Source organism: Acanthaster planci, linkage group LG15, assembly GCF_054643075.1.
Source record: "Acanthaster planci isolate LZ-2023a linkage group LG15, COTS_SCS, whole genome shotgun sequence".
Lineage (NCBI taxonomy): Eukaryota > Metazoa > Echinodermata > Asteroidea > Valvatida > Acanthasteridae > Acanthaster > Acanthaster planci.
Window position 1 is genome coordinate 12,885,052 of NC_141791.1, and position 21,009 is coordinate 12,906,060.

General features: G+C 44.0%; 1 protein-coding gene across 1 annotated transcript in view; it reads right to left on the reverse strand.

Moving 5' to 3' along the window:
- LOC110987964 (uncharacterized) overlaps positions 1–21,009 on the reverse strand; it is a 62,204-nt gene that overhangs the window by 16,987 nt on the left and 24,208 nt on the right. Inside the window, exons 27-51 of the mRNA XM_022251144.2 lie at positions 20,492–20,518; positions 19,219–19,397; positions 18,583–18,735; positions 17,443–17,584; positions 16,665–16,906; positions 16,286–16,544; positions 15,307–15,336; positions 14,179–14,513; positions 12,618–12,756; positions 11,601–11,714; positions 10,447–10,615; positions 9,331–9,512; positions 8,842–8,868; positions 8,458–8,636; positions 7,762–7,905; positions 6,761–6,899; positions 6,514–6,622; positions 6,057–6,210; positions 5,231–5,471; positions 4,723–4,755; positions 3,521–3,684; positions 2,875–3,042; positions 1,728–1,866; positions 622–741; positions 195–406 (exon numbers count right to left, since the gene is read on the reverse strand). Coding sequence (XP_022106836.2) covers positions 195–406; positions 622–741; positions 1,728–1,866; positions 2,875–3,042; positions 3,521–3,684; positions 4,723–4,755; positions 5,231–5,471; positions 6,057–6,210; positions 6,514–6,622; positions 6,761–6,899; positions 7,762–7,905; positions 8,458–8,636; positions 8,842–8,868; positions 9,331–9,512; positions 10,447–10,615; positions 11,601–11,714; positions 12,618–12,756; positions 14,179–14,513; positions 15,307–15,336; positions 16,286–16,544; positions 16,665–16,906; positions 17,443–17,584; positions 18,583–18,735; positions 19,219–19,397; positions 20,492–20,518 — 3,800 coding nt within the window. The remainder of the gene's footprint in view (positions 1–194; positions 407–621; positions 742–1,727; positions 1,867–2,874; positions 3,043–3,520; positions 3,685–4,722; positions 4,756–5,230; positions 5,472–6,056; positions 6,211–6,513; positions 6,623–6,760; positions 6,900–7,761; positions 7,906–8,457; positions 8,637–8,841; positions 8,869–9,330; positions 9,513–10,446; positions 10,616–11,600; positions 11,715–12,617; positions 12,757–14,178; positions 14,514–15,306; positions 15,337–16,285; positions 16,545–16,664; positions 16,907–17,442; positions 17,585–18,582; positions 18,736–19,218; positions 19,398–20,491; positions 20,519–21,009) is intronic.

Consider the following 21,009-nt stretch of genomic DNA (forward strand, 5'->3'; position numbering starts at 1 on the left):
GAGAGGAAGTAAGTTGGGCTATTTTCAAACATACAAGTGCTTCCCAATTAGGTACGTACCGCAGTGTACGATGTAAGGTTGAGAAAGTAATGAAGTGAATGGCTTCAGATCTAAATTTGCGGCCAGTTTGTGAATGCCTGAGCTGCTGGAGAGCACCAGAAACTTTACTGCAGAGGTCAAAACTTTATTTTTACCAGATCGCCGATTCTCACGTAGACTTCCCGAGTGGAGGACACCGTCCTACGACGGGGGCTCTGGATGTTGTCGGCAGAGATCTCAAAGTGGTCCAGGGCGCTGGTGGTGAGGGTCCGGGCCAGGATGTATTTGCAGTGGCCCTGGAAGTTGAACTTCTTCCCGTCGAAATTGCAGTAATGGGGATCGCCGTAGGCACAACACTTCCGCGTCCCTGGCAAAAATTATGGCTAAATAGCTCTGCAAGCCCATTTTGGATAGCACTTAAGTATTTGGCTTAGCAACTCTGCTTTTGGCTAAATATACACTGTTATATTGAGTACATCGTCTGCTAGGCCGGGCTTCACATAAACGATTCCCCCCCCTCCCGATGTGATATAACCATTTAACCAATTAATTGCTTGTGGGTGACCAAACATTAATGCTTACTGATTTCGCAGTTCTTGCCGCCCCACTGCATGGGGCAGCTGCAGGTGTAGCCCAGGCTGGCCTGGGACTTGCGACAGAGGGCACCGTTCTGACAGGGGTTGGGCTTGCACGGATCCGAATCTAAGAAAATTTCGAAAGACAGAACACACACACTGGTGAACGGAGGGCTGACTTGATTTTGCACAATGCGTGACTATTCAATCGATCGGGGTTATTCAAATTATTCCTTCATTTTATTCTGATTGTAAGAGTTTTGTTTCATGTTGCTGACATGATTAACCTTTTCACCACAGTTTCAATGCAGTCTGTAGTTGATTGTAATGGGATGATATCTTCAGTTACGCTTTTATTTTGCAAGGCGTATTTAATGATATGTATTTGGGAAATGAGCGATATATAGGTTACTATCATTATCATATTATTACTATGCTACAAGTGAATCTTAATGGTTCACGTCTGCAAAACGCAAACATGGTAGCTTGTACAGGAGTGAATGGACTTTGTGAAGATCTTTGATCATTTAAGGTGCAGAAGTGAAGCAAAGAAGCCAGGACTGTGCCTTCTTTTTAACTTGAAACTTGTAGTCAAACCCATCAATGTTTAATGAATCGCATCGATGATTTGGTTTCTGTGCGTATCCATGCCACTGGACGCGAGTTGGCAACGTGAAAGTGAAAAGTTTGCAGCAGGAAAGAACAGGAGGGGGCTCAATGTCCGTCGTCAGGAGACTGCGGGGGTGCCAACGGTTATGCAGTGAGGCGTGGACAGGATGCTAACTCCTTTCCATATCTCACTGCCTCCAGACATCAAATAAGCTGCTTCAACATTGAGCGCCCTACAGTTTTTTCAGAGGTATACATGCTCACAAAAGAGGATTTCGCGCAGTGCTACCGCAAACTATTAACTTAACTTGCCGACTTTGCAAAGAAAAGCTTCCAATCTCATCCAAAGCAACATTCTTGAACTTGCAGGCAAGCGCCTTGGCATGACCCTAACACAAGTCCAAGATGACTTGAATTGGTAACAGAGTCCACGCAGTCAAACTTGGGAACTGAGGTTCGCTGTTTGGGACAGCGCTCACAATTATCCACTTTCAGACCTTTTACCTGGGCAGCCCAGGAACTCCAATCTCAAGGCGGCTTGGTTGTGGAAGTCCTCAATCCACAGGCGGACTACATTGGCTTCGATCTCTTCCTTGAAGAAGTGAGATTTGACAGTGTTCTGGTCGGTGTTACCTGGAAAGCTCTTGAAGACCACAGAAAAACAGAAAATTATGAAAACATCCTTAATGTACAGAGTTTAGTTCCAAATAGAAACCCGATCACAAAGATGGCTCCACAAAGTGTTAGAGGACAGAAGGGCAAAATGCATTCACATTTCATTATAACATTTGCAGAAATGCAATTAGGGGGCCATCAAAAGTATTTAAAGACCACGGCTCGGACGTCTGGTGACACTTAGAGAGAGAGAAGACGATGAAGACATGCTTCAGGTTCAGAGGGAGGAGCTCTGGAATAACAGACTGGGTAAAAACCAACAGAATGGGCCAGGGACTTGTCAGCCTGGATGGAATTAAAAACCTGGATCACAGAGGCGGATGGAGAGAAACGTACGCTCTAACAAGGAACCACGGTGACTTCTTTTCAACTCACAGGACACAAACTTGTGACTTCAACAGGACTTGGGGTTCCCAGGACCCTTGAAAGAAATAAAATTCTGTGACTTGTCCATGTCTTCATAACAAAAGTCCATGGGCTACTTCATCAAAACAAAAATGAAGAAGTCCAAGCTTGTGACACTGCTGACTTTGAAGGAGGCTGCTTCTATAAGAGTGTATACATGCACATGTCTTGAGATGCCCCACTACTCAGATACCCCTCAATTGGTAAGAACGTCATATTTTCTGGTAACATTCTCCCTAAAGTGATTGCTTTGTCCTTCGGCCGAGTAGATGGAAGACTTCCCGAGACTGCAAAGGTGACTTTGGATTGATTCTCACCTTGAAAAAAAGTCAAGAGACTTAGCGAAATAAACATGTAGGGGTGCTTGTCTGAAAAGTGCTTTGTAAGAAAATAAGACAGATTAAGCACGTTGGAAAAAATTTGATTATAAAGTGATTTTATCGGCAAAAGTTGACATGTGTTCGCGTCGAAATCAGACTTTGGTGTAGAGGTATAGTCGGAACGTTTCAACACGCTTCCTGCGAAACTGTCAGAGTGAAATGGTTGTGGACAAACCACAATGCCGACTCACATCTTTGATGGCGTTTTTGAACTTGACCCACTGGAAGTTCTGGGGCTCCTTGGTCAGGAAGTTGAAAGAGTCCGAGTACTCCAGCGCGTAGCTTGTCACCCAGTTCGGGTTGTTGGGATCGCCCTGGGTGGTGACGCCAGTCACCTTGGCCAGGTAGCCAAAGTCAACCTGGATGGCAGGGAGAGAAAAAAAACGAGAAATAGGGAAAAATGGATCAATGAAAAGTTTTCCATTTAGATATAAATTCCAAAATTGGCACTTTTTTTCCAATCTGTTAAAAGCGAGCTTCTTAAAAGTCCGACAACTTTTAAGAAGAAGCCAGAGATGGTATTGCTTGTCTCAATCAGAAACACACACTCTTCCTACTGAAAAAAACTCATGTTCCGAAATGGGAAAAGTCGTCTACTACTCACTACTAGCAAACTTCCTAGCATTGGAACGGGAAACCAGGCTTCCCGGCGGCAAGTGGTTAATACTGCAGTTCATATGAATCACTAGTGACTTAACTTCAGACGGGAGGTCTTTGTGATGGTCTTGAGAGATCTCAACTACAACCATAACACTGCTGATCATCTCGGGGATTGCACCTAGCTAAACTGCCCATGCTTTTGGGGAAAACGGTGATGGTGAATTGGTGAGTCGGTACCTGAATGCAGGGTAAGAGATCCAAGGATTCGGCGATCCATGCTGCATCTCCCATCAGGCGGGCCGCCGCCCCTCCGTTGTTGAGCACATCCGTGGAGCTACTGACGGTGATGGAATCATCAGGGATGGCCCTGTTCTCCATACCGATCCCTCCAGCACAGGAGACTGACGACAGAATGTGATAGCAGAATATCTTTTAAGTCTGGTTTCCATAGTCGTAACGTACACGCAAGACATCGAGACATAGACAGTCGTGGAGATGCTGCGTGACGTCATTTCATCCGAAAACTAAACAAAATGGACCTTTCTCGTGAAATATGCAATTTAGGCAGGGGCACGTGCGCTACAACCACTGGCTCGAAATGCAGCCGTTGACAGTGTCAGCAGTGTAGGGGAACTGCTGCACCCATAACCTTGCGCATCAATCAGCACCGTATTACAGCACTTTCCTGATGCTTCAGCACACTTCTCTCAAAACCAAATGAAGTTTACAGCGTCCTGTGGTTGGATAGTAACAATTCCTTGTCTTTAAGTTTGGTACTCACGTCAAACTATACTAGTACAGAAAATGGCACATATAGGCTCATAGCCATGGGCACACGGAGATTTGTATTATGTCGTAGATTTAAGCAACTTTGCCAACCAGTGGTAGTAATGCGCATACAACTGCCTTGTTTATATATTTCATGGGAAATGTTCATTGCATCTAAATCTCAGATAAATTTGAACAAAAATCAGCCTCACCTTTCTTAAAGGCTACCATAAAATTACTGAGAACAAATTTCCCAAGTTTTTCAGTCCCTTCGCCCCCAAAAATGTGGCTCTAGATCCGCCCTTGATCAGGTTAATGACAAGCCTGTGCAACAGGCAGGCTTGATTCAAGCCACAAAACTAAACAGTCATAACTCTATATTGTAAAAAGAAAACTAATCACTGCGGATCTCATCTCGGGAATTTTAGTTTCAGACATGTTGAGTGACATGAAACCTTTTCTGAAGAGAGTTGCACAAAACGCACTTCAACTTTTCTTTGCTTAAAAAAACTGCATTCTTGGGAGATCCAAATTTCAGATCCTTTCAAATGTTTTCAGCGTTATTTGGGAATACATGTAGCTTTGAATATTCATGGAGGTGGCTGCAGTAACTACCATAGTCTCGTTTCAAGCCGCAACCAAGTAATTTGGACATGGTTTATCATACTCACTGGGTGGCACAGTGCCCTTGTCTTCTCCAACACCTGATAAGAACAACCAAAAGCAAGAAGACAAAACCTCAGTGACATCCAAGACAAACCATTTAATAACCATAAACTAGGTCTGTATTTCTAGAAATTCACAATGAAATGCCAATTCACAATGAGAAGCATCATAAACGACAGAAATTTCAATGCATGTAGGGGCTTTAAGTGGAAGCCATCTTGCAGAGCAGTTTTATTGTTCCACAGGGAAGCCCCCTTTGTGCATACCCTGCAGAACAAAAGCACTGGCCAGCAAGATGGCAGCCATGCAAACCTTCAATAGAGTACCAAAGTGTGATGCTGCTGGAACCGGGAGGTGTGGTGTGAATGAACGGAGTATTCGCGCATGTTGGTTCAAGCACTGGTTCTCGCACAAACACTTTTTACGCACATAATTGTGAGCGCACCATTTTCACTTTGGCACTCTGCTGGCTACCAGTTGCATGTGGGGCACAGGATTATACAGTTGGCAGACCTTCCTGGGTCAGGATGGCGGTGAATGAGTACGAGGCCAAGCGCTTCTTGTTATGCTTCATGTGCAGCTTGTCGCCGACGTCCAGCCGGTTGCAGCCCCGGATGTGCTTGTTGCGGGTGACCAGGTGCACGGCCCTGTCGTGTGCCCTCTTGTGACGGAAGATGGGGCTGCGTCCCCTGGAGGTGAAGCCAATCATGTGGCCCGAGCGCACCTCAATCCAGTCCTTTCTGTCCAGCAGAACCTGACAGGCCGCAAATGAGAAATGCACTGTAACAAGACTTTTTTCTTTTGCAGATCTGTAGATGTAGCACTGCCAGGATGGGGAATGTAAGGGACGGGGGGGAAAAACGTTTCTTTTCTTGGGTACTGCAGTGGCATACTGATGAGCACTGGGCTCCCCCCCCCAACAAGTTGCCGATTTTTTTTCTTTTAGGGATTCAAAGCACCAGCATTTCAAAAACAGTGCTACCGACTTTTTCACAGATGAATAAAGAATTTGATTTTCATTCTGGAACAAAAATTCTATTTTGTCTGCCCCAGGGGGCCCATGACCTTCCTATAATACTTTGGTGGTGTCTTGTTAACGTTGCCAGCATCTTGAGTTTGGGTGCCCATTGGCCACAGCAAAGACATCAACAAATCAGGGGGACTTTTGATCCAATTCTGATCCAGTCATTCTTAAAATCCTAAAATTCTTCATCCCCAAACCAATTAACCAATTACAATGAACTTGGCTTATTTCCTACAAAGTCTTGTCACAGTCCAAGTGATACAGTAGGACAAAGCGGAATAAGGCATCGATGACGAGCTGTCTTCACAGACACACCTCGTACACTTCTCCCCTGTTCAGCTTCTTGCGACGCGGCACAAAGGTCTTGCCGACCACGCCAAATTTGCCCTTCTCCGTGTCGATGGGCTTCAGAACATAGAAGGTGACGGGCGCCTTGTTCTTGGGGACCATCCTCCATCCTTTGATGTAGCTGCAGAGAACGGCCCAGGAAGAAAACTGTGACAGGAGTATCTCACATTTACATCCAAGAGGCACAGGGGTCACGAGGGGAAGTGTTGCATGGGGGGTTAACAAGGGAATGAAATGAACAAAAAATGAAAAGGGGACAAAATCCCTGATCTGCTTTAAACAAACCCCAAACGTTCACTCCTTCCACTGTTGATTTTTCATCGACTCTTAGCTTATGAGTGCTTCCCCTCCCCCCCTTGAATTTTTCCGCCCTGGAAAATGTTGTTTGCCCCCCAACAAAAAAAATCCTGCGGGCACAACCCACCTGTTGCAATTTAGGGGGTGCTGGGTGTTGACGACAAAGGTCCTGTCACACTGGGAGTGCTCCCACTTCCTGACCAGTGGGTTGACGCCCCACTCCGCTTTGCACGAGGCTGCAACGACAAGTGTACGAGGGAATATACTCAATGACTGGCTCACCCACTGACTGCTTATCACTCATGTTCAAGCTTGCCCACTGACAGCAGAAAGGACCAAAAAAATCGGGAGGAAAGCCAGACCAGCGTACTTACTCAGACAGCCCAACACATCAAAGCGAAGACCAATGTTGTTGTTCCACTCTTCAATGAATATCCGTATGAACTGCACCTTGAACTCGCGCTTGAAAAAGACTTGGACAACCGTGTCGGAATCAGTGTTGCCATAGAAGACCTAAACATCCGGGCAAGGGCAAAAAAGTCAAGGATCACACGTTTAAGTTTTACACTACGAGAATGGTACCAAGCTTGGTTTTGCCCTACGCTCCTAGTTTCAGCTGGAAAACGGCAGTCCCACGCCATTTCTAACCTGAGGTTAACCATGCAATCAGCGCAGTCCCTGCAATCAGCGCAGAGTGACGTGAAAGGGACTAACGATGCAAGTGTGCGGCAAACTCATGGAAAGTTAAGCATGTGCTGAGAGGTTCTTAGAATTTTAAGTTGACAATATTTGTACCGACAACAGGAATAAAATCTGGTTTGTATAAGTGAGTTGGTCAAACTTTACACTTAATATTATATATAATGATATTGCTGTTACCACTGGAACACTCCTTCCAGGAATGGCGTCAGGATTATCACAGAAATCTGAAAACCAAATTCCACAACTTTCCAGGACTAAATTTATGGGGAATTTACCATTATTCCGATGGAACATCAAAAGCGGCCCATCAAAACTTATCCTTGCATGTTCTTGATGTCCGTGACTTTTCTGTGACTTTTCTCCCCCGACAAAGGTTTCTAGGACATCCCACTTCCTCACAATTTTCCATGACTTTCCAGGACAACTTTTTTCGTCCAGGATTTGCCAGGAGTTTCCAGGACCTTGGGAACCCTGTCCATGATTTCCTAGTTCAAACTTGCTGTCTTCCCACAAGAAGTGAGGCATTGCCGAGTTTGCATACAAATAGATCACTATTCTTGTCTGGACACATTCGACCATGATTACTTCAGGCACTGAGATGCTCTCTCCGACAGCAATTTGTAATTAATGGGAAGGGTGGGAAGAGGGCGGATGTGACGATGATCGATCTCACCCTGCCGTCTTGCATATTCTGGGCTTCCTTCCAGTTCTGCTCATCCAGACTCAGCTCCACCCGGAACTTGGTCACCCATCTCTCCTCTCCGGAGCAGCCTTGCACGCTCACCCCTGTCACCACAGTGGGCTTACCCAAGTCAACCTGCCCATGGGGGGGGGAGTGTCAAGGAGAATCATTACAATCAACCAAATATATCCTGACAAATTGAATAAAAAACAGTTCATCTTTGCCTATGCTCTTTAACAGTTATTTTACACCTTCAGCAGGTTGCAGCCAGTGTGCCGTGATTGACGGGGCAATGGTCACACTGCCCTTAGGGGAAGTGGGTGCCAGGGTGATTGTTTATCTTATAATTACTAACTGCCGATCCAGTCTGGATGAAACTGGTGAGTAGCATTCAGAGGTTTTGGCTAATGGAAGTTTCACGTAATGTTTTAAGCTAAAATTAAATTGAAAAAAATGAATTTGAAGTACAGGCCATCTCTGCAAAGTTCCTCTTCAATGCTAGACCTTTTCTAGTTATTTCTAAGACTGTTTTAATATCGCCACTACGATCCTGATATTTACAATAATTAACTGAAAATGTACTTGATTCCATTTACTACCTTCAGACTGAACATCTCACTCAAACCGAAGAAACTGCCAGTTGATCCTGCAGAAGGCCGGGACAAACAAAGTGGTACCCTTGCTCACCTGCACATACTGGTCTTTGTTATTCTGAGCAGGTGCCCAGCAGCCCTTCATTGTGGCCGTCGGCTCGGCGTTGAGTCGGGATTGGCTGTTACCGTAATCCGGTCCTAGGACGGAGGACGTCTGGATGCTCTGGTCGGGAATGAGGTCGTCGTCCATGCCCAGCCCGTACCGGCAAGCAACTGGAAGGTTGCACAAGAGACGCATGCAAGAAGACCATTAAGGATAAACGAGACAGGCACTGTGACAGCAATGCTACCAAAACTGACGAGTGGAAGTTGATTAAATTCAGAGGCAACCAGTGGACACTCTGTAGAGTTCTGTTCCATGAAAGCGAAGAGAGAAACCCTTTAAAACATAAAATTGAAACAGCGGGGGAAAACTTACTTGCTGGCACACTCTCCACACTCGAAACTGCAATAAATAAGAATGAGAAGTAAAATTTGATTTTTCTGAGTTCAAGTACTACAGCTCCTGGGTCACATCTGTGTTCACTTTTGCCAATACGAAGGACAGTTCTCAAGAAATATAATAACAAATAACAATACTGAAACATTTCAAGCCGACTTCATTGCTCTGCCAACCGTTGGATTATGTGTGAACTGTGGGCTTTGAGCTGGACCGAGGGAGGGCACTATTGTATTAGCAACAGAGGCTGCTTTGGTTGGAACTGAACTTTGCCGGTTCACAAACAACTGTGAAATGCACGCATTACGGTCGCCTTGCTACCAACCACTCCCGACCGACAGACGTCTTTTCAAATTTTCATTGTGCAGGTTTCTTTTGAAGGTCTGCAGTTACTCAAATGTGGCTCTGCCAAGCATCCAACTGATGTCACCCGGCTGGGTAAAGTCTTGATGAGAAAACCGGACTTACTTGACACAGAGGCACCGATGGAGTACGCCTGCTTGCCACTGGAGACAAATTTCCTGTACTGGCCGACTGGGGTGGGTTCCAGGTTGCCTCCGTTGCCGGAGTACAGCAGCTCTACGCTCTCCTCTCCTTCGTCATAGCAGATGACGGGTTCGCTGAATGACCAGCCCATGACATCGCCTTTCCTGAAGTGAGCAGATGTGAGACCGACACTGACTGACATGGGTTGAGAGCCCTTAAAAGACCATCACAAGACCATCATAACAACCATCACAAGACCACCATAAGACTGTCACAAGACCCTACAAGACCATCATAACAACCATCACAAGACCACCATAAGACCGTCACAAGACCCTACAAGACCATCATAACAACCATCACAAGACCACCATAAGACCATCACAAGACCCAACAAGACCATCATAACAACCATCACATGACCACCATAAGACCGTCACGAAACCCTACAAGACCATTATAACAACCATCACAAGACCACCATAAGACCGTCACAAGACCCAACAAGACCATCATAACAACCATCACAAGACCACCATAAGACCGTCACAAGACCATCACAAAACCACCATATGACCGTCACAAGAGACCATCACAAGAAACCATAACAAGATCACTACAAGACCATCATACGACCACTACAACATCATCACAAGACCTCCGGTCTGAAATCAAGTCACAAGATATTTGAGTGATCTAGACCTAAAGCAGGTCTTTGTCATTGTTCATTGCCTGTGACTGGCCCTGTATCTGGTTTAGTGATGGTCTCGACTACAATACTGAACACCTCGTGGGAATATTTTGGAACTCCACACCTTTCAGTACTGTCAGCTAGCCAAACTTAAGTCTGAAAGGATAAAAAATTCCTCTTAATTTCCGCTTAGTGATTTTGTCACATCTTTGTCCATTGATCAATGTTGACCAGTTGAACTGCTACAAAACAAAACTTTGTTTGAAATTTGTTCCTTATTTCTGAATTGTTTAATTCCTTTACTGACAAAAGTGTAAAAATAAAGTGCAACTGAAAAAAAAAATTCACTGTTTTTAGTATAGTTCAATTTTTTCATCAATTTCTTTTGAACAGTTTTGCCGACAAACCTGAACGGGATACGAGCGAGGCTGTCCAGCCGGTAGGTAGCCAGCTCATTGGGCGTATGGCCTGGGATGTCGCTGCTGCCCACGTGCATGTAGCGGGTGGGGTCTTCGGGGTCTACTCGCCACACACCGGCCTTGAAGGCGTGGTCATTCTTGGGGAAGAAATTCCACTCTGAAAAGGTAAAACGGTTACCCGTCAGGATGCAGGGGAAATGCTCAAAAATTGTCTCAAAAGGTTTCATCTTCAGAATTGCTGTTCTGATAACCGTTTTACTGTTAAGTACAAGATGCCTCTGGGTCATAACACAACGTGAACACGTGTAACTTACGACATTAGCATACAGACTTGGTTCGGAGAGATCAAAGATTATCATTGTGAAATGACACATTCTAATTTGATTATCGATTATAGATTGATATTATTTCTGTCTTCTGTAGTCTCTATTTAGTTGAGGGCAAACCCATCACGTCATACATTAGTATCCCCAATTGGCAAGCTTGTGACCTTTCCTGGATCCCCATATATGACCTGTTCCCACGAAATACAAAGAAAGTAGCCAAAACAACAAAGCTCATCATTTATCCGTTTTGAGTTCTCCAATTAATTTCTCTTTCTAACGATGTATAATTTGTATTATTCATCTCTCCTTATAATCACATAAGAGGGGAATTCAATCCTGTCGTCACCCAATCTATGATAACTTCATTTATAAGCAATATTGTCGTGCTGCTACCTTGTCTGAAGTTTAAAGGAACAGGCAGCATTCTCCAAGGGCAAACAGCCAATGATTGGGCAAGTATACCTCACTTGTTATATGTGAGAAGTATGAAGTATAGCAAAGTACACAGTATGAGACATAGCACAGTATATGTGATATTAGCATAGCATATAGTATGAGATATAGCATAGTGCATGTATATAGCATGAGTGATAGCATAGTACACGGTATCAGACATAGCACAGTATATGTGATATTAGCATAGCATATAGTATGAGATATAGCATAGTACATGTGCATAGTATGAGTGATAGCATAGTACATTGACATTGCATGAGATATAAACATAGTCTATTGTAGAAAATAAAGCATAGTATACAGTAGGAGATATCATGTGAGATAGGACTGAGTTCAAAGACAGGTCTTTTGTTAACAAACCTGTGATGTAACCGTTACTCTGGAACAACATTCCAGCTGCAAGCAGGATGTAGTTCTGGTTGTCAATGAATTCTCTGTCGATGCACGACGGGCCGTACTCAGTGACAGCGGTTTCTGCAGGGTACAAGGTTGACACGTTACATCTTCAGAGCAAAAAAAATGAAAAGTGCATTTTCTCTCATAGCTGGGAGTGCTGGTGCATAGAGCGGACTAAGTACCTAATGAATCTAAGAGTACTAGTTTCGAAGGGAAATTGTTGAGGATCAAGAAACCAATTAGACAACGGGCAATAGTCGGGGAGCAATGAGAGTTGGGACTTGCTTCACTCCGGCGGAACACACCAAGTTGCCAAGAACGGAGCCGCATGACAGGACTCCGTTCAAAGAACATCTGTTTTGTGCCAAAAAAAACCAAGCTCAGACTGACTGGCGGCGGCTACGGCAGACAACTGGAAAGTTAGGCCGTGTCTGAATCACTAGGCTGTGACTTGGAAATCGTACATGGACTCCGATGGGAAGCGGCTGCGCAGCGGCATCAATCTGTGCTAGAAATTAGGGGGGTGGGGGTGGGATGGAGGATGGGGAAAGGGGGGGGGGTGACTTACCTGGCCATTGATATTTGAAAAGTGGGGGGGGCCACACCATATACACTATATAGGGGGCGACATTCATGATAAAGATGTACATCTTTAATGTGCATCAAATTCATGCAGAATCTTACATCAGAATGGCATATTTATGGCGTTCAAAAATTGTTTTTCCCTTTTAGTGATATTGCAAATATTTTCGGTTGGGAACTCCTGAAAATTCTTTGCAATCCGCTTTAATTGTTGTGCTCATCACCAAAAAAGTGGAGTGGACGATTCAACGGCCCGCCCCCCTTTGCTCAAAAAGTGGGGGATATATACACCCATCCCCCCCCCCAATTTATGCCCACGCAAACTCGCGCATCACACGGCAACATGTGCACGATCAAGCTCTGTGCAAATCAAGACAATGAGAAAAAAATTCAACGTACCAAATTCTCCAAGAACTTCAAAGCGTAAAGCCGGTCGGCCCACCCATTCCAGAAGGTTGATGCGCAGGTATTGTCCGTTATAGGCAGAGCCAAAAAATCTGGTTACTTCGGTGTCGCTGTCAGTGTTGGCATCAAATGTCTGCCAAAGTGACACGGCAAATGTTAACCAAAACAATCGCACTTTAAATATCGCAAGAGTTGTACAAGTTATCATAAAACTGACTTTTTTCCAGATTGGACAATTAAACAGCCTTTTCGGGGCAAATGAAAAAGACAATTATGAAATTTGGTAACAAGACTTAACTATAAATGAGTTTCACCTCAAAAACAAAACGGTGTTAATTATCAAGAAATAGATGGCTGCATTTTATGTACACAAAGAAATGACTAGTCAATAAACCCAAAACCAATAAACCTTTAAACAGAGATGCCCATTAATCACCGAAGTAACAAAGACCTTTAAAATAATTGCCCAGTAAACATATAAACCAGTAAATCAATAAAACCAATGAACAATAAACGATAAACCTTCACACCCAAAACCAACAAATCTATCACTGATCAACCAAAACTATGAGTAAGTCAATCAACCAGTAAGTCAATAAACCAATGATAAACCTTCACACCCAAAACCAATAAATCTATCTCTGATCAACCAATACTGAAAATAAGCCAAAGCAATAAACCAACAAACTTCTAAAATGATTGACAATTAACTAGTCAGTATTAATAAACCGATTACCCACAACAACAATCAACAAACCTACAATCCCACACATCAACCAATCTGTGATAAACCTACTAATCATTAAACCTAGAGTAGAGTACCAACTAGAAACGTCATTTTGAAGTGTAGTGTAAACAAATGAAGTGTGTGCGCGTTGGTTTCATGCGCCGATTCTCATGCTAATGCCCTCACATGCATCGTTGCGCGTGTGACAATATTCACTTCAGTGCTCTATAACCTATATTTCATTTCAAACACTGAAGTGGTGACCTTCACACTTCTGTATTATTATTTTTTCCTGAGAATTATATAAATTACGTGTATTTTCCTTCAGGGGGCAGACCCAGTACAAGCTTCGGCAATTTGTCTGACCTCTCCCATCCTTTTATCAATTCAGTTTTGTAAACTTCTGTATTATTCAACTTATAAATAGTATGCAAATAAACCTGATAACATAAGTTATCACATGGATGCGAGTGGAACACGGAATAATTTAAGGCCTCCTGGTATACAGGACACAGACGCCCTACATTATTCCGTGCTCCACGTGCGCGAGCATGAGAACGAATTTCTCTTCAAGTAAACTTGACGTGCACTTAAGATAAGGGGCCCATGCGCGCAAACGCACAGTAAACTTTGCAGCTGTGCATTTTGCATTGCGCATAAGAATAGCGAGACGCACGGAGTTGGGATAGAGCATTACACGGGGTTTGATATGAACCATGCAATACAGTTATATGTCACACTGTTTGTTGCCATGGATCAACCAATCAAAATGGAGAATGGAAGTTTGCTTGAAGATAAACCAATGAATTTATTTTAAACTGAGAGTACCTGGCGATTATTGCAGTCCAGCACATCCTGCCACTTTTCCTCGTTATGGGAGGTGGCAACTTGGTATTTGGTGGTCCACCAGTTAAGCAGGCCGTGACGGCCCTGGGTGACCAGGCCGGTGAAGACCGACACAGAACCGGCGTCCACCTGGATCCAGGGCTTGTCGTCATCCTTGGCTGCCACCCAGGCCCCGTTGTGGCTACCCACTAAGTTGAGGCGGCAGGAGTTGGGGCCAAAATCCTGGTCCGGCTGGTTGCTGACATAGACGGAGGAGGTGGTGATGCTGTCGGATGGGAACTGACCATTCTCCAAGCCCAGGGGGTTCTGGGCATCCACTAGATTGGGACGAGAGAAACCAACAGGCAAACGGTCAACATCAGTAAGGAACGAGCCATCTCAACAAGCCTTGCTAAATTAAAGACCGGCCTAGAAGGGTTGGTTTCTGTAGTCAGCCAAACTTCAGTGGGGTTTAGATTCCAGGATGAACAAAAATCAGATAAAACACGAAGGAGAGAGGTTGTAGCAACGACAGCAATCAAACACTGTCACTTTTCTTGGTTTTTGATTGTAGCTATCAAGGCATGGGTTCCTATACAGATGACCATCTACCACACTAATTTTGCACCTTTTTCAATATAAATTGTGCAAAAAATTGTATAAAACTCTCTTAAATATCAACACTAGGGGGTCAGAAATTTGGAAATCTTAAAAATAGAGAGCAGGTATGAGATTGACCAATGATAAAAATAGCTGAAAACAGCCAAAAACGGCATAAGAAGCTGAACTGTGACAATCTCCTATCCTTTTGTACACAGCCAGTGAGGAAAAAAAGCTGAAATCCAAAACCCCAAAAAAGCAGAAATCAGCTAAAAAGCTGAGAAATCTCGTCCCTGAGTGAGAAGTCAAACTCCTCTTCTTAGTCGCGTCAAAGCTCTCATTCCTACACTTCAGGATTTCTTCAAGCATTTGAAGGTGCTGAAACTATTTAAGTTCTCAATCTCGGGCCACCGTGGGCAATGCTGGTGACACATTACAGGAAAAAAGGAAACAGCCTGAAGAAGCGTCACTGCTTCAGCTCATTCCAGACTTCAGCGAGAGCTTGTAAAAAGTAAACGATTATGGTCTCACCTGGCGGCACACATAAACTTGGTTCCTTGGCTGAAATTTTCAAAACAAAAGAGAAAACTGATTAGTTTTCATACTACATAATTTTTTTCAGGGGAAGAAATTAAAGTTTCCACAATGTGCCCTGAAAAATGAAGATATATATATTGCTAGTCCGTCCTTCCAAGCTTGGAGATTCTTATTTCTTTGAATTCTCAGCACAGCACAATGTGAAAACATTTTTTTTTTAAAGTGTGGATTTACAGTTCAGTGTCAGGCAATATGAGTCACGGAGAACATTCTGCCCAAACTAGCACAAAACCAGTCAGGTATTTAGAGTTCTCAAAATCTTGCAAAAATTGCTGCAATAAAAACTTGCAAACCATTATCAATTCAGACGTTTTTCAGCTACGTGCACTTAAGTCTCAAAGCATGAATTTGCTGGGGCATATATGCTGTCTCCGTTTCATGGTGGACCGATTCAATTTTATGAAGTCCTACACACAAAAATTACTAAAATGTGGAAAAACAAATTTCAGTGTTGCAGTCAAGCCTTTCCACTCCAGGTCCTAAAGATTTCAGACAAGTTGGGAGCTTTCCAGGAAAATGTGACTCAGGCCTTCCCCTGTCATGGTTCATCTCGCTTATTACTTCTGACTGGTCTTGTAAAAAAAATGTGACTGGACTTGTGATGGGATCAACTGCGAGCAGAAATCTGGAGGCAAGGATTGCAGGGTGTTGATGCTAGCCATAGGATACGGGGGGGCTCAGCACTGGCATAGTCCGGTCCGTCATGGGTCTTTGGCATGTCCAGCCACAAGTCCTAAGATGAGACCAGTTCAAGACCTGCGAGAGGACTTGACTCAAATACAACGCTGAAAATTTCATGAGCAAGAACAGGTCACCAGTCCCAAAATGACTGTGTAACGCCCAGACTGCCGTTGATGACTGGCTGTCAGCACACTGGGCACACTGGATCGAGATGTGCTGTCTGCCTGCCTACCTTTGAACAGGGCGACAATGGAGTAGCTGCGCTTTGCCACCGCACTGAACGTGATGGCCCGGCCAGACCGCAGCTTGCGGAAGTTGGAGATCTGGACGTTCCTGGAGTAGACAACGTCGGTGACGTCATTGCTGTCGATGCCTTTGTACAGGACCGAGCGGGTGAAGGACAGGCCGAGCATGTCGCCCTTCTTGACGGTGATCCACTTCTTTTGCTTTCTCCTCTTCTTGTGCTGTTTAAACTTGACTTCCACTTCCACCTAAAACCCCAAGGAAGAAAAACCAATACAAGTGTGACCTTTATATGTTTAAACGAAAGAAGTTCAGTGAACTTTCACAGATATTCTAAAACATTTCAAAGGAATTCAGCTGCGACCTACATCCGCCTTCTTGATCTTGATGTATCTGCGCCCTACGATCTTGTATTTCTTGGCCTCCTGGTCGATCGGTCGGAAGATGATCACTCGGAGAGAGCCTCGCCGGACGGCCATGAAGCGGATGCCGGTCACAAAGCCATCTGAGGGGAACTTCTTGTCTGGCATGACAAAGGTGAAGCCGCCTGACCCCTGGTACTGGCGGTGGATGCAGGTGAAGCCTATTTCCTGCTCCACGTTGGACACATCTGTAAAAGAAAAAGGGATTACATCTTTCGCGCATGATTTCTCTGTTGTTGGAGCATCTTGATACGGCAATAAGAATCTTTCTTCTGTTATGGGGTGAATCCTTTTTCACCAACAGTGCATCGTGGGAAAAAGTCAACGTCCATTTTTGTAGACACGCTGGCTGCTATTCCTTTTTGTCAAGAGTTTGTTTTTTGACAAGCATGCTATAAGTTGACATTTTTTCTGCTTGTGAGGATGATCTTTGCTTTCCCTGTGGGTGGCATCCAAATGCACATGCGTGCACGTTTGGCTCTGGGCGGTACGCGCACAATCCAGGAAGTACTCGGAATACTCTGTACTCGAATTTGAGGACTAGACTCCAACACTGACTGGTACTAAGTAAGACAAATCCTGCCTCCGGCAAAAATTAAGAATTAAATGCACATTCATCATTAAATGTCTTTTCATTTGTATCTACGGAGGTTGCGTTGCCAATCTTCCGTTTGTGTAAGCTTTGCCCTCTCCAAACAAACTGTCAATTATGGAGCGGATTTACCTGGCAAGCCCAAGACATCAAGTCTCATGGCAGGGAAGTCGCCCATCCATATCATGGGCACAACGCGGATTGCCTTGCACATCCATATAGTGGCAAAGTAGTTGGAGACCTCAGTCTCCTGGTCGTAATTGCCGCTGAACATCTGCACCATTCAGAAAGAGGACACGTTTTTATCTCTGCTCTGAGCAACGTACAAACACTGTTGGGTCTACAAGTGAGCCAATGACTTGGCCCGGGATGGCATCTCAGGCTGACTGAGACAGAGAGGAGGTACAGCTGCTCAATGCGGAACTTTTCATTGTTTATTCAGTCGAACTGAGTCAACTCAAATACACAGAGTGTTACTCACGCAGGCAAACAACAAGTATCAGGAAAATGAGAATCTGAAAAACCTTCAGATCCCTACAACATTTCTATCCTGTGCATCTGAGATCAAAATGAGTAAATTGGCCGATCGTATTTGGGAAATGAAGAACCAAAGCATAAAGAATGTTACAGAACTCCAACAAATTGAAAAGCAAATTAACCGAGGGAGAATAGAGGTTATGTGCTGCTGGCATCTCCATGGCTGTCTCAGAGGATGTTTTTGTTAAATAAATTTAGTTACAATTTTAAAGATGAACAAAGAAATTGACTGGAGCAAGATTTGAACCTGTGACCTCCAGAATATCGTATTGGTCCTCTACCAATTGAACTGTTCAGCCCTCCGTGGGTGGCTCTTCCCATTTGTCAATATCTCTGTTCAGGGGAGGGCGCTAGCCAAAAGCTATTAAACCTGACACCCCATGTAGCCAAGGATCACGCCCCAATAAAACGATAGAACCTGGGAAGTGGTGAACAGGGATCACTCAAAGAGGATACGGCTTTTTGAACATAAATCATGAAACATATTATATGTAGGGAAACTCTATCATTTGCTTCATAAATTTAGTTACAACGAATGCATAACTACAAAATTACGCGTAAAGAATGTGACAGATCTGCAATGAGCTACAGTTATGTCAAAAAAGAAACTAGTAGAGCTGTGAGAAGATTGCAAAGATTAATGAGCCACACAGCCACGGTGCGGAGAACACCACAGAGCTGGAGTGAGTTAAAGGCCTGCAGACAAAACAGTACAAGAGCGGTTCCCTGTCTTACCACGGTGTCGCCAGCCTTGTCTGTGATGTCCTGCCAGGTCACCAGGTCGACGCTGCATCTGACCACGTACTTCTGCACATACCATAGCCGGGTGGTGCTGCTGAGGCCCTGGGTCACTACCCCACCGCACTTCCGCTTCTTGTTGAAGTTAATCTGGGTAGTGTTAACAGACAGTGACAACTTCTAACTTCCCGTCAACTTTAGGAGGAGTCGACGGTGGGGGGTGTGGAGAGTTATTTCTGACATAACCCGGAACTTGCATACACACTGAGTCTACCCAGAAAAAACACACTGTAACACCCAACTCTTTCAAACTAAAAATCAAACAGGATCATCAATTCTTCTCAAATCTTGGTGTTAAACCTGATGCTTTGTAATGAAACAATGCCAACCTGAAGAACTGATATTTAGTGGCAAACCCGAAGGCGTTGGAACTATGACTTAATGTACTATAATACCTTTCTCAATCGGTTCTCAATAAACTTATTTTATACCTCTGTATGTCACTGAAAACTGACTCTTTCTGTATTGGGATCTGATAATTGATTTCTTTGTAAATGAACTTTACAAGCCTCTGCAAATCTTCCACACTGTAAAGCAATAAATAGGCTACTTGACCGGGGCCAAGTGTCTCACCTGGAGGTAGGCACTCTGGTCCACTTCCCGAGCACACCACCCGCCGGTCATACCCTGTTGGTCTTTCAGCCCCAGACGGGCCCGGACCGCCTTGCTGTGGGAGTCGCAGAAGCTGGAGGCAGTGACCTGGTCATCCTTGATCTGTCCATCCTCCACGCCAAGGCCGACCATCGACATCACTGTCAGTGTAATCGCAGAAATGGAGTGTTCCCAAAATTGTTCTCAATGTACATTTTGTTGTTTTCATAGCATGCAAGTTTCCAGGCTGTCGACGTATTGCCATGTGACCTTAAGTACTCTTTACCTTTCACGTGAAAAAAGCTAAAATGTCAAAAAGTTCTGCTACTTTTGTGCAGACCAGGTGTGCAGAAAAGCTGAAACTCAGGGTTAATATCTAACAAAAAAAGGCTGAAATCAGCTAAAAAGCTAAAATTCTCGTACCCCTGTTTGAAGTAGTGATTTGCATGCTAGCATGCTCGCTATCACAAATGATAATGAGGAGAACAAATACATGGGGAGAATGCACTGGTAACACATCTGAAGCCATCTTTCACCCAATGCTACAACGCTCAAGTCACCGATCTAATACGATGTCAAAACAAGACGAACAGTTGAAGAGCGTTTTTTTTTTTCACCAGATGTGTTCATCATTGTTTGAAAAATCTGGTGCAAGGCTGACTGTTGAAACTCTACTGCTAGCTGATGTCCCAAGGTCAGACTGCCTGAAACGTGAACTGTTTAACGTTACCAGAACGTTGCGTTGCGTTGAGTATAAAGACTGCAACTTTAAGTTTGGATTTGAGACTCAATTGTTGTTTGTGTTTTCAAGTTGCAGTTGATTATTAATCATGAATGTTCTTCTCTCAACCAATACCGAGTTCTTTACTGAGCTTCCATTTTTTTTTGAGGGGGGGAATTCTAGGTCACCAGATTAATGATGTCACTTAAACAGATCTCAGAATCCATGAAGAATGTTCAGGGAGTTTGTCATACGGAGCTTTGGTCAACAGCATGCGGTACGCTGTTCTACAAATACGCAACGTTTAAAATAAGTTCTTTTACTGGTAGGAATCTTGTGGCCACAGCATGCAAGACTTCAGCCCTGACAAAGAGCAGTTGTCTCGTGGCTACAACTTTGATCTCTAGAATCACAGTGCCATAGAGATCAGCCATAGCACCAGAATTGTTTAAAGGCATGGCCTGCATATCACATTGTCTGCTGTTTAATGGGAAGGGAAAAGATTTTCAGCAACAATAAGGATTGGTTTCCTACCTGGTGGAATGGTCATGGTTGTGGCAACTGTAGGAAAGAAGGAAAACAAGTCACAGATACAATGCGCCTGATTCAATCTAGGCTTGGTATGAACAAGTCACTTGCTTGAAACTGGAAAGAAACACAAGTCATCATCTCTGCTGACAACTTTCACAGATAAATGCAACTGAGCAAAGTCAGAGAAAGCGTAATACACTGTACGTGGAATATGTGACCAATCACCACAAAATGAGCTGAAAGTTGGAATTTTCAAAAATTGAGATATTGGTGTATTTGAATTTAGCAAAAGAGAACTTTCCAATGGTACGCATTTAGAACACTCAGAGTAAAAGTATGAGGTAACAATGTGACATTATTTTGGCGCCTTTGCGTCTTTGATCCCAACATTTTTCAACATTTCTGACAAGGCACGGCTAATGCTATCAGCAAAATTGCTGAGAAAATGAAATTTTTAAATCTATGATCCTGCGAAATATTTGTAATTAAATAGAAGACGGGTTTCTCTTTCCAAATATTAC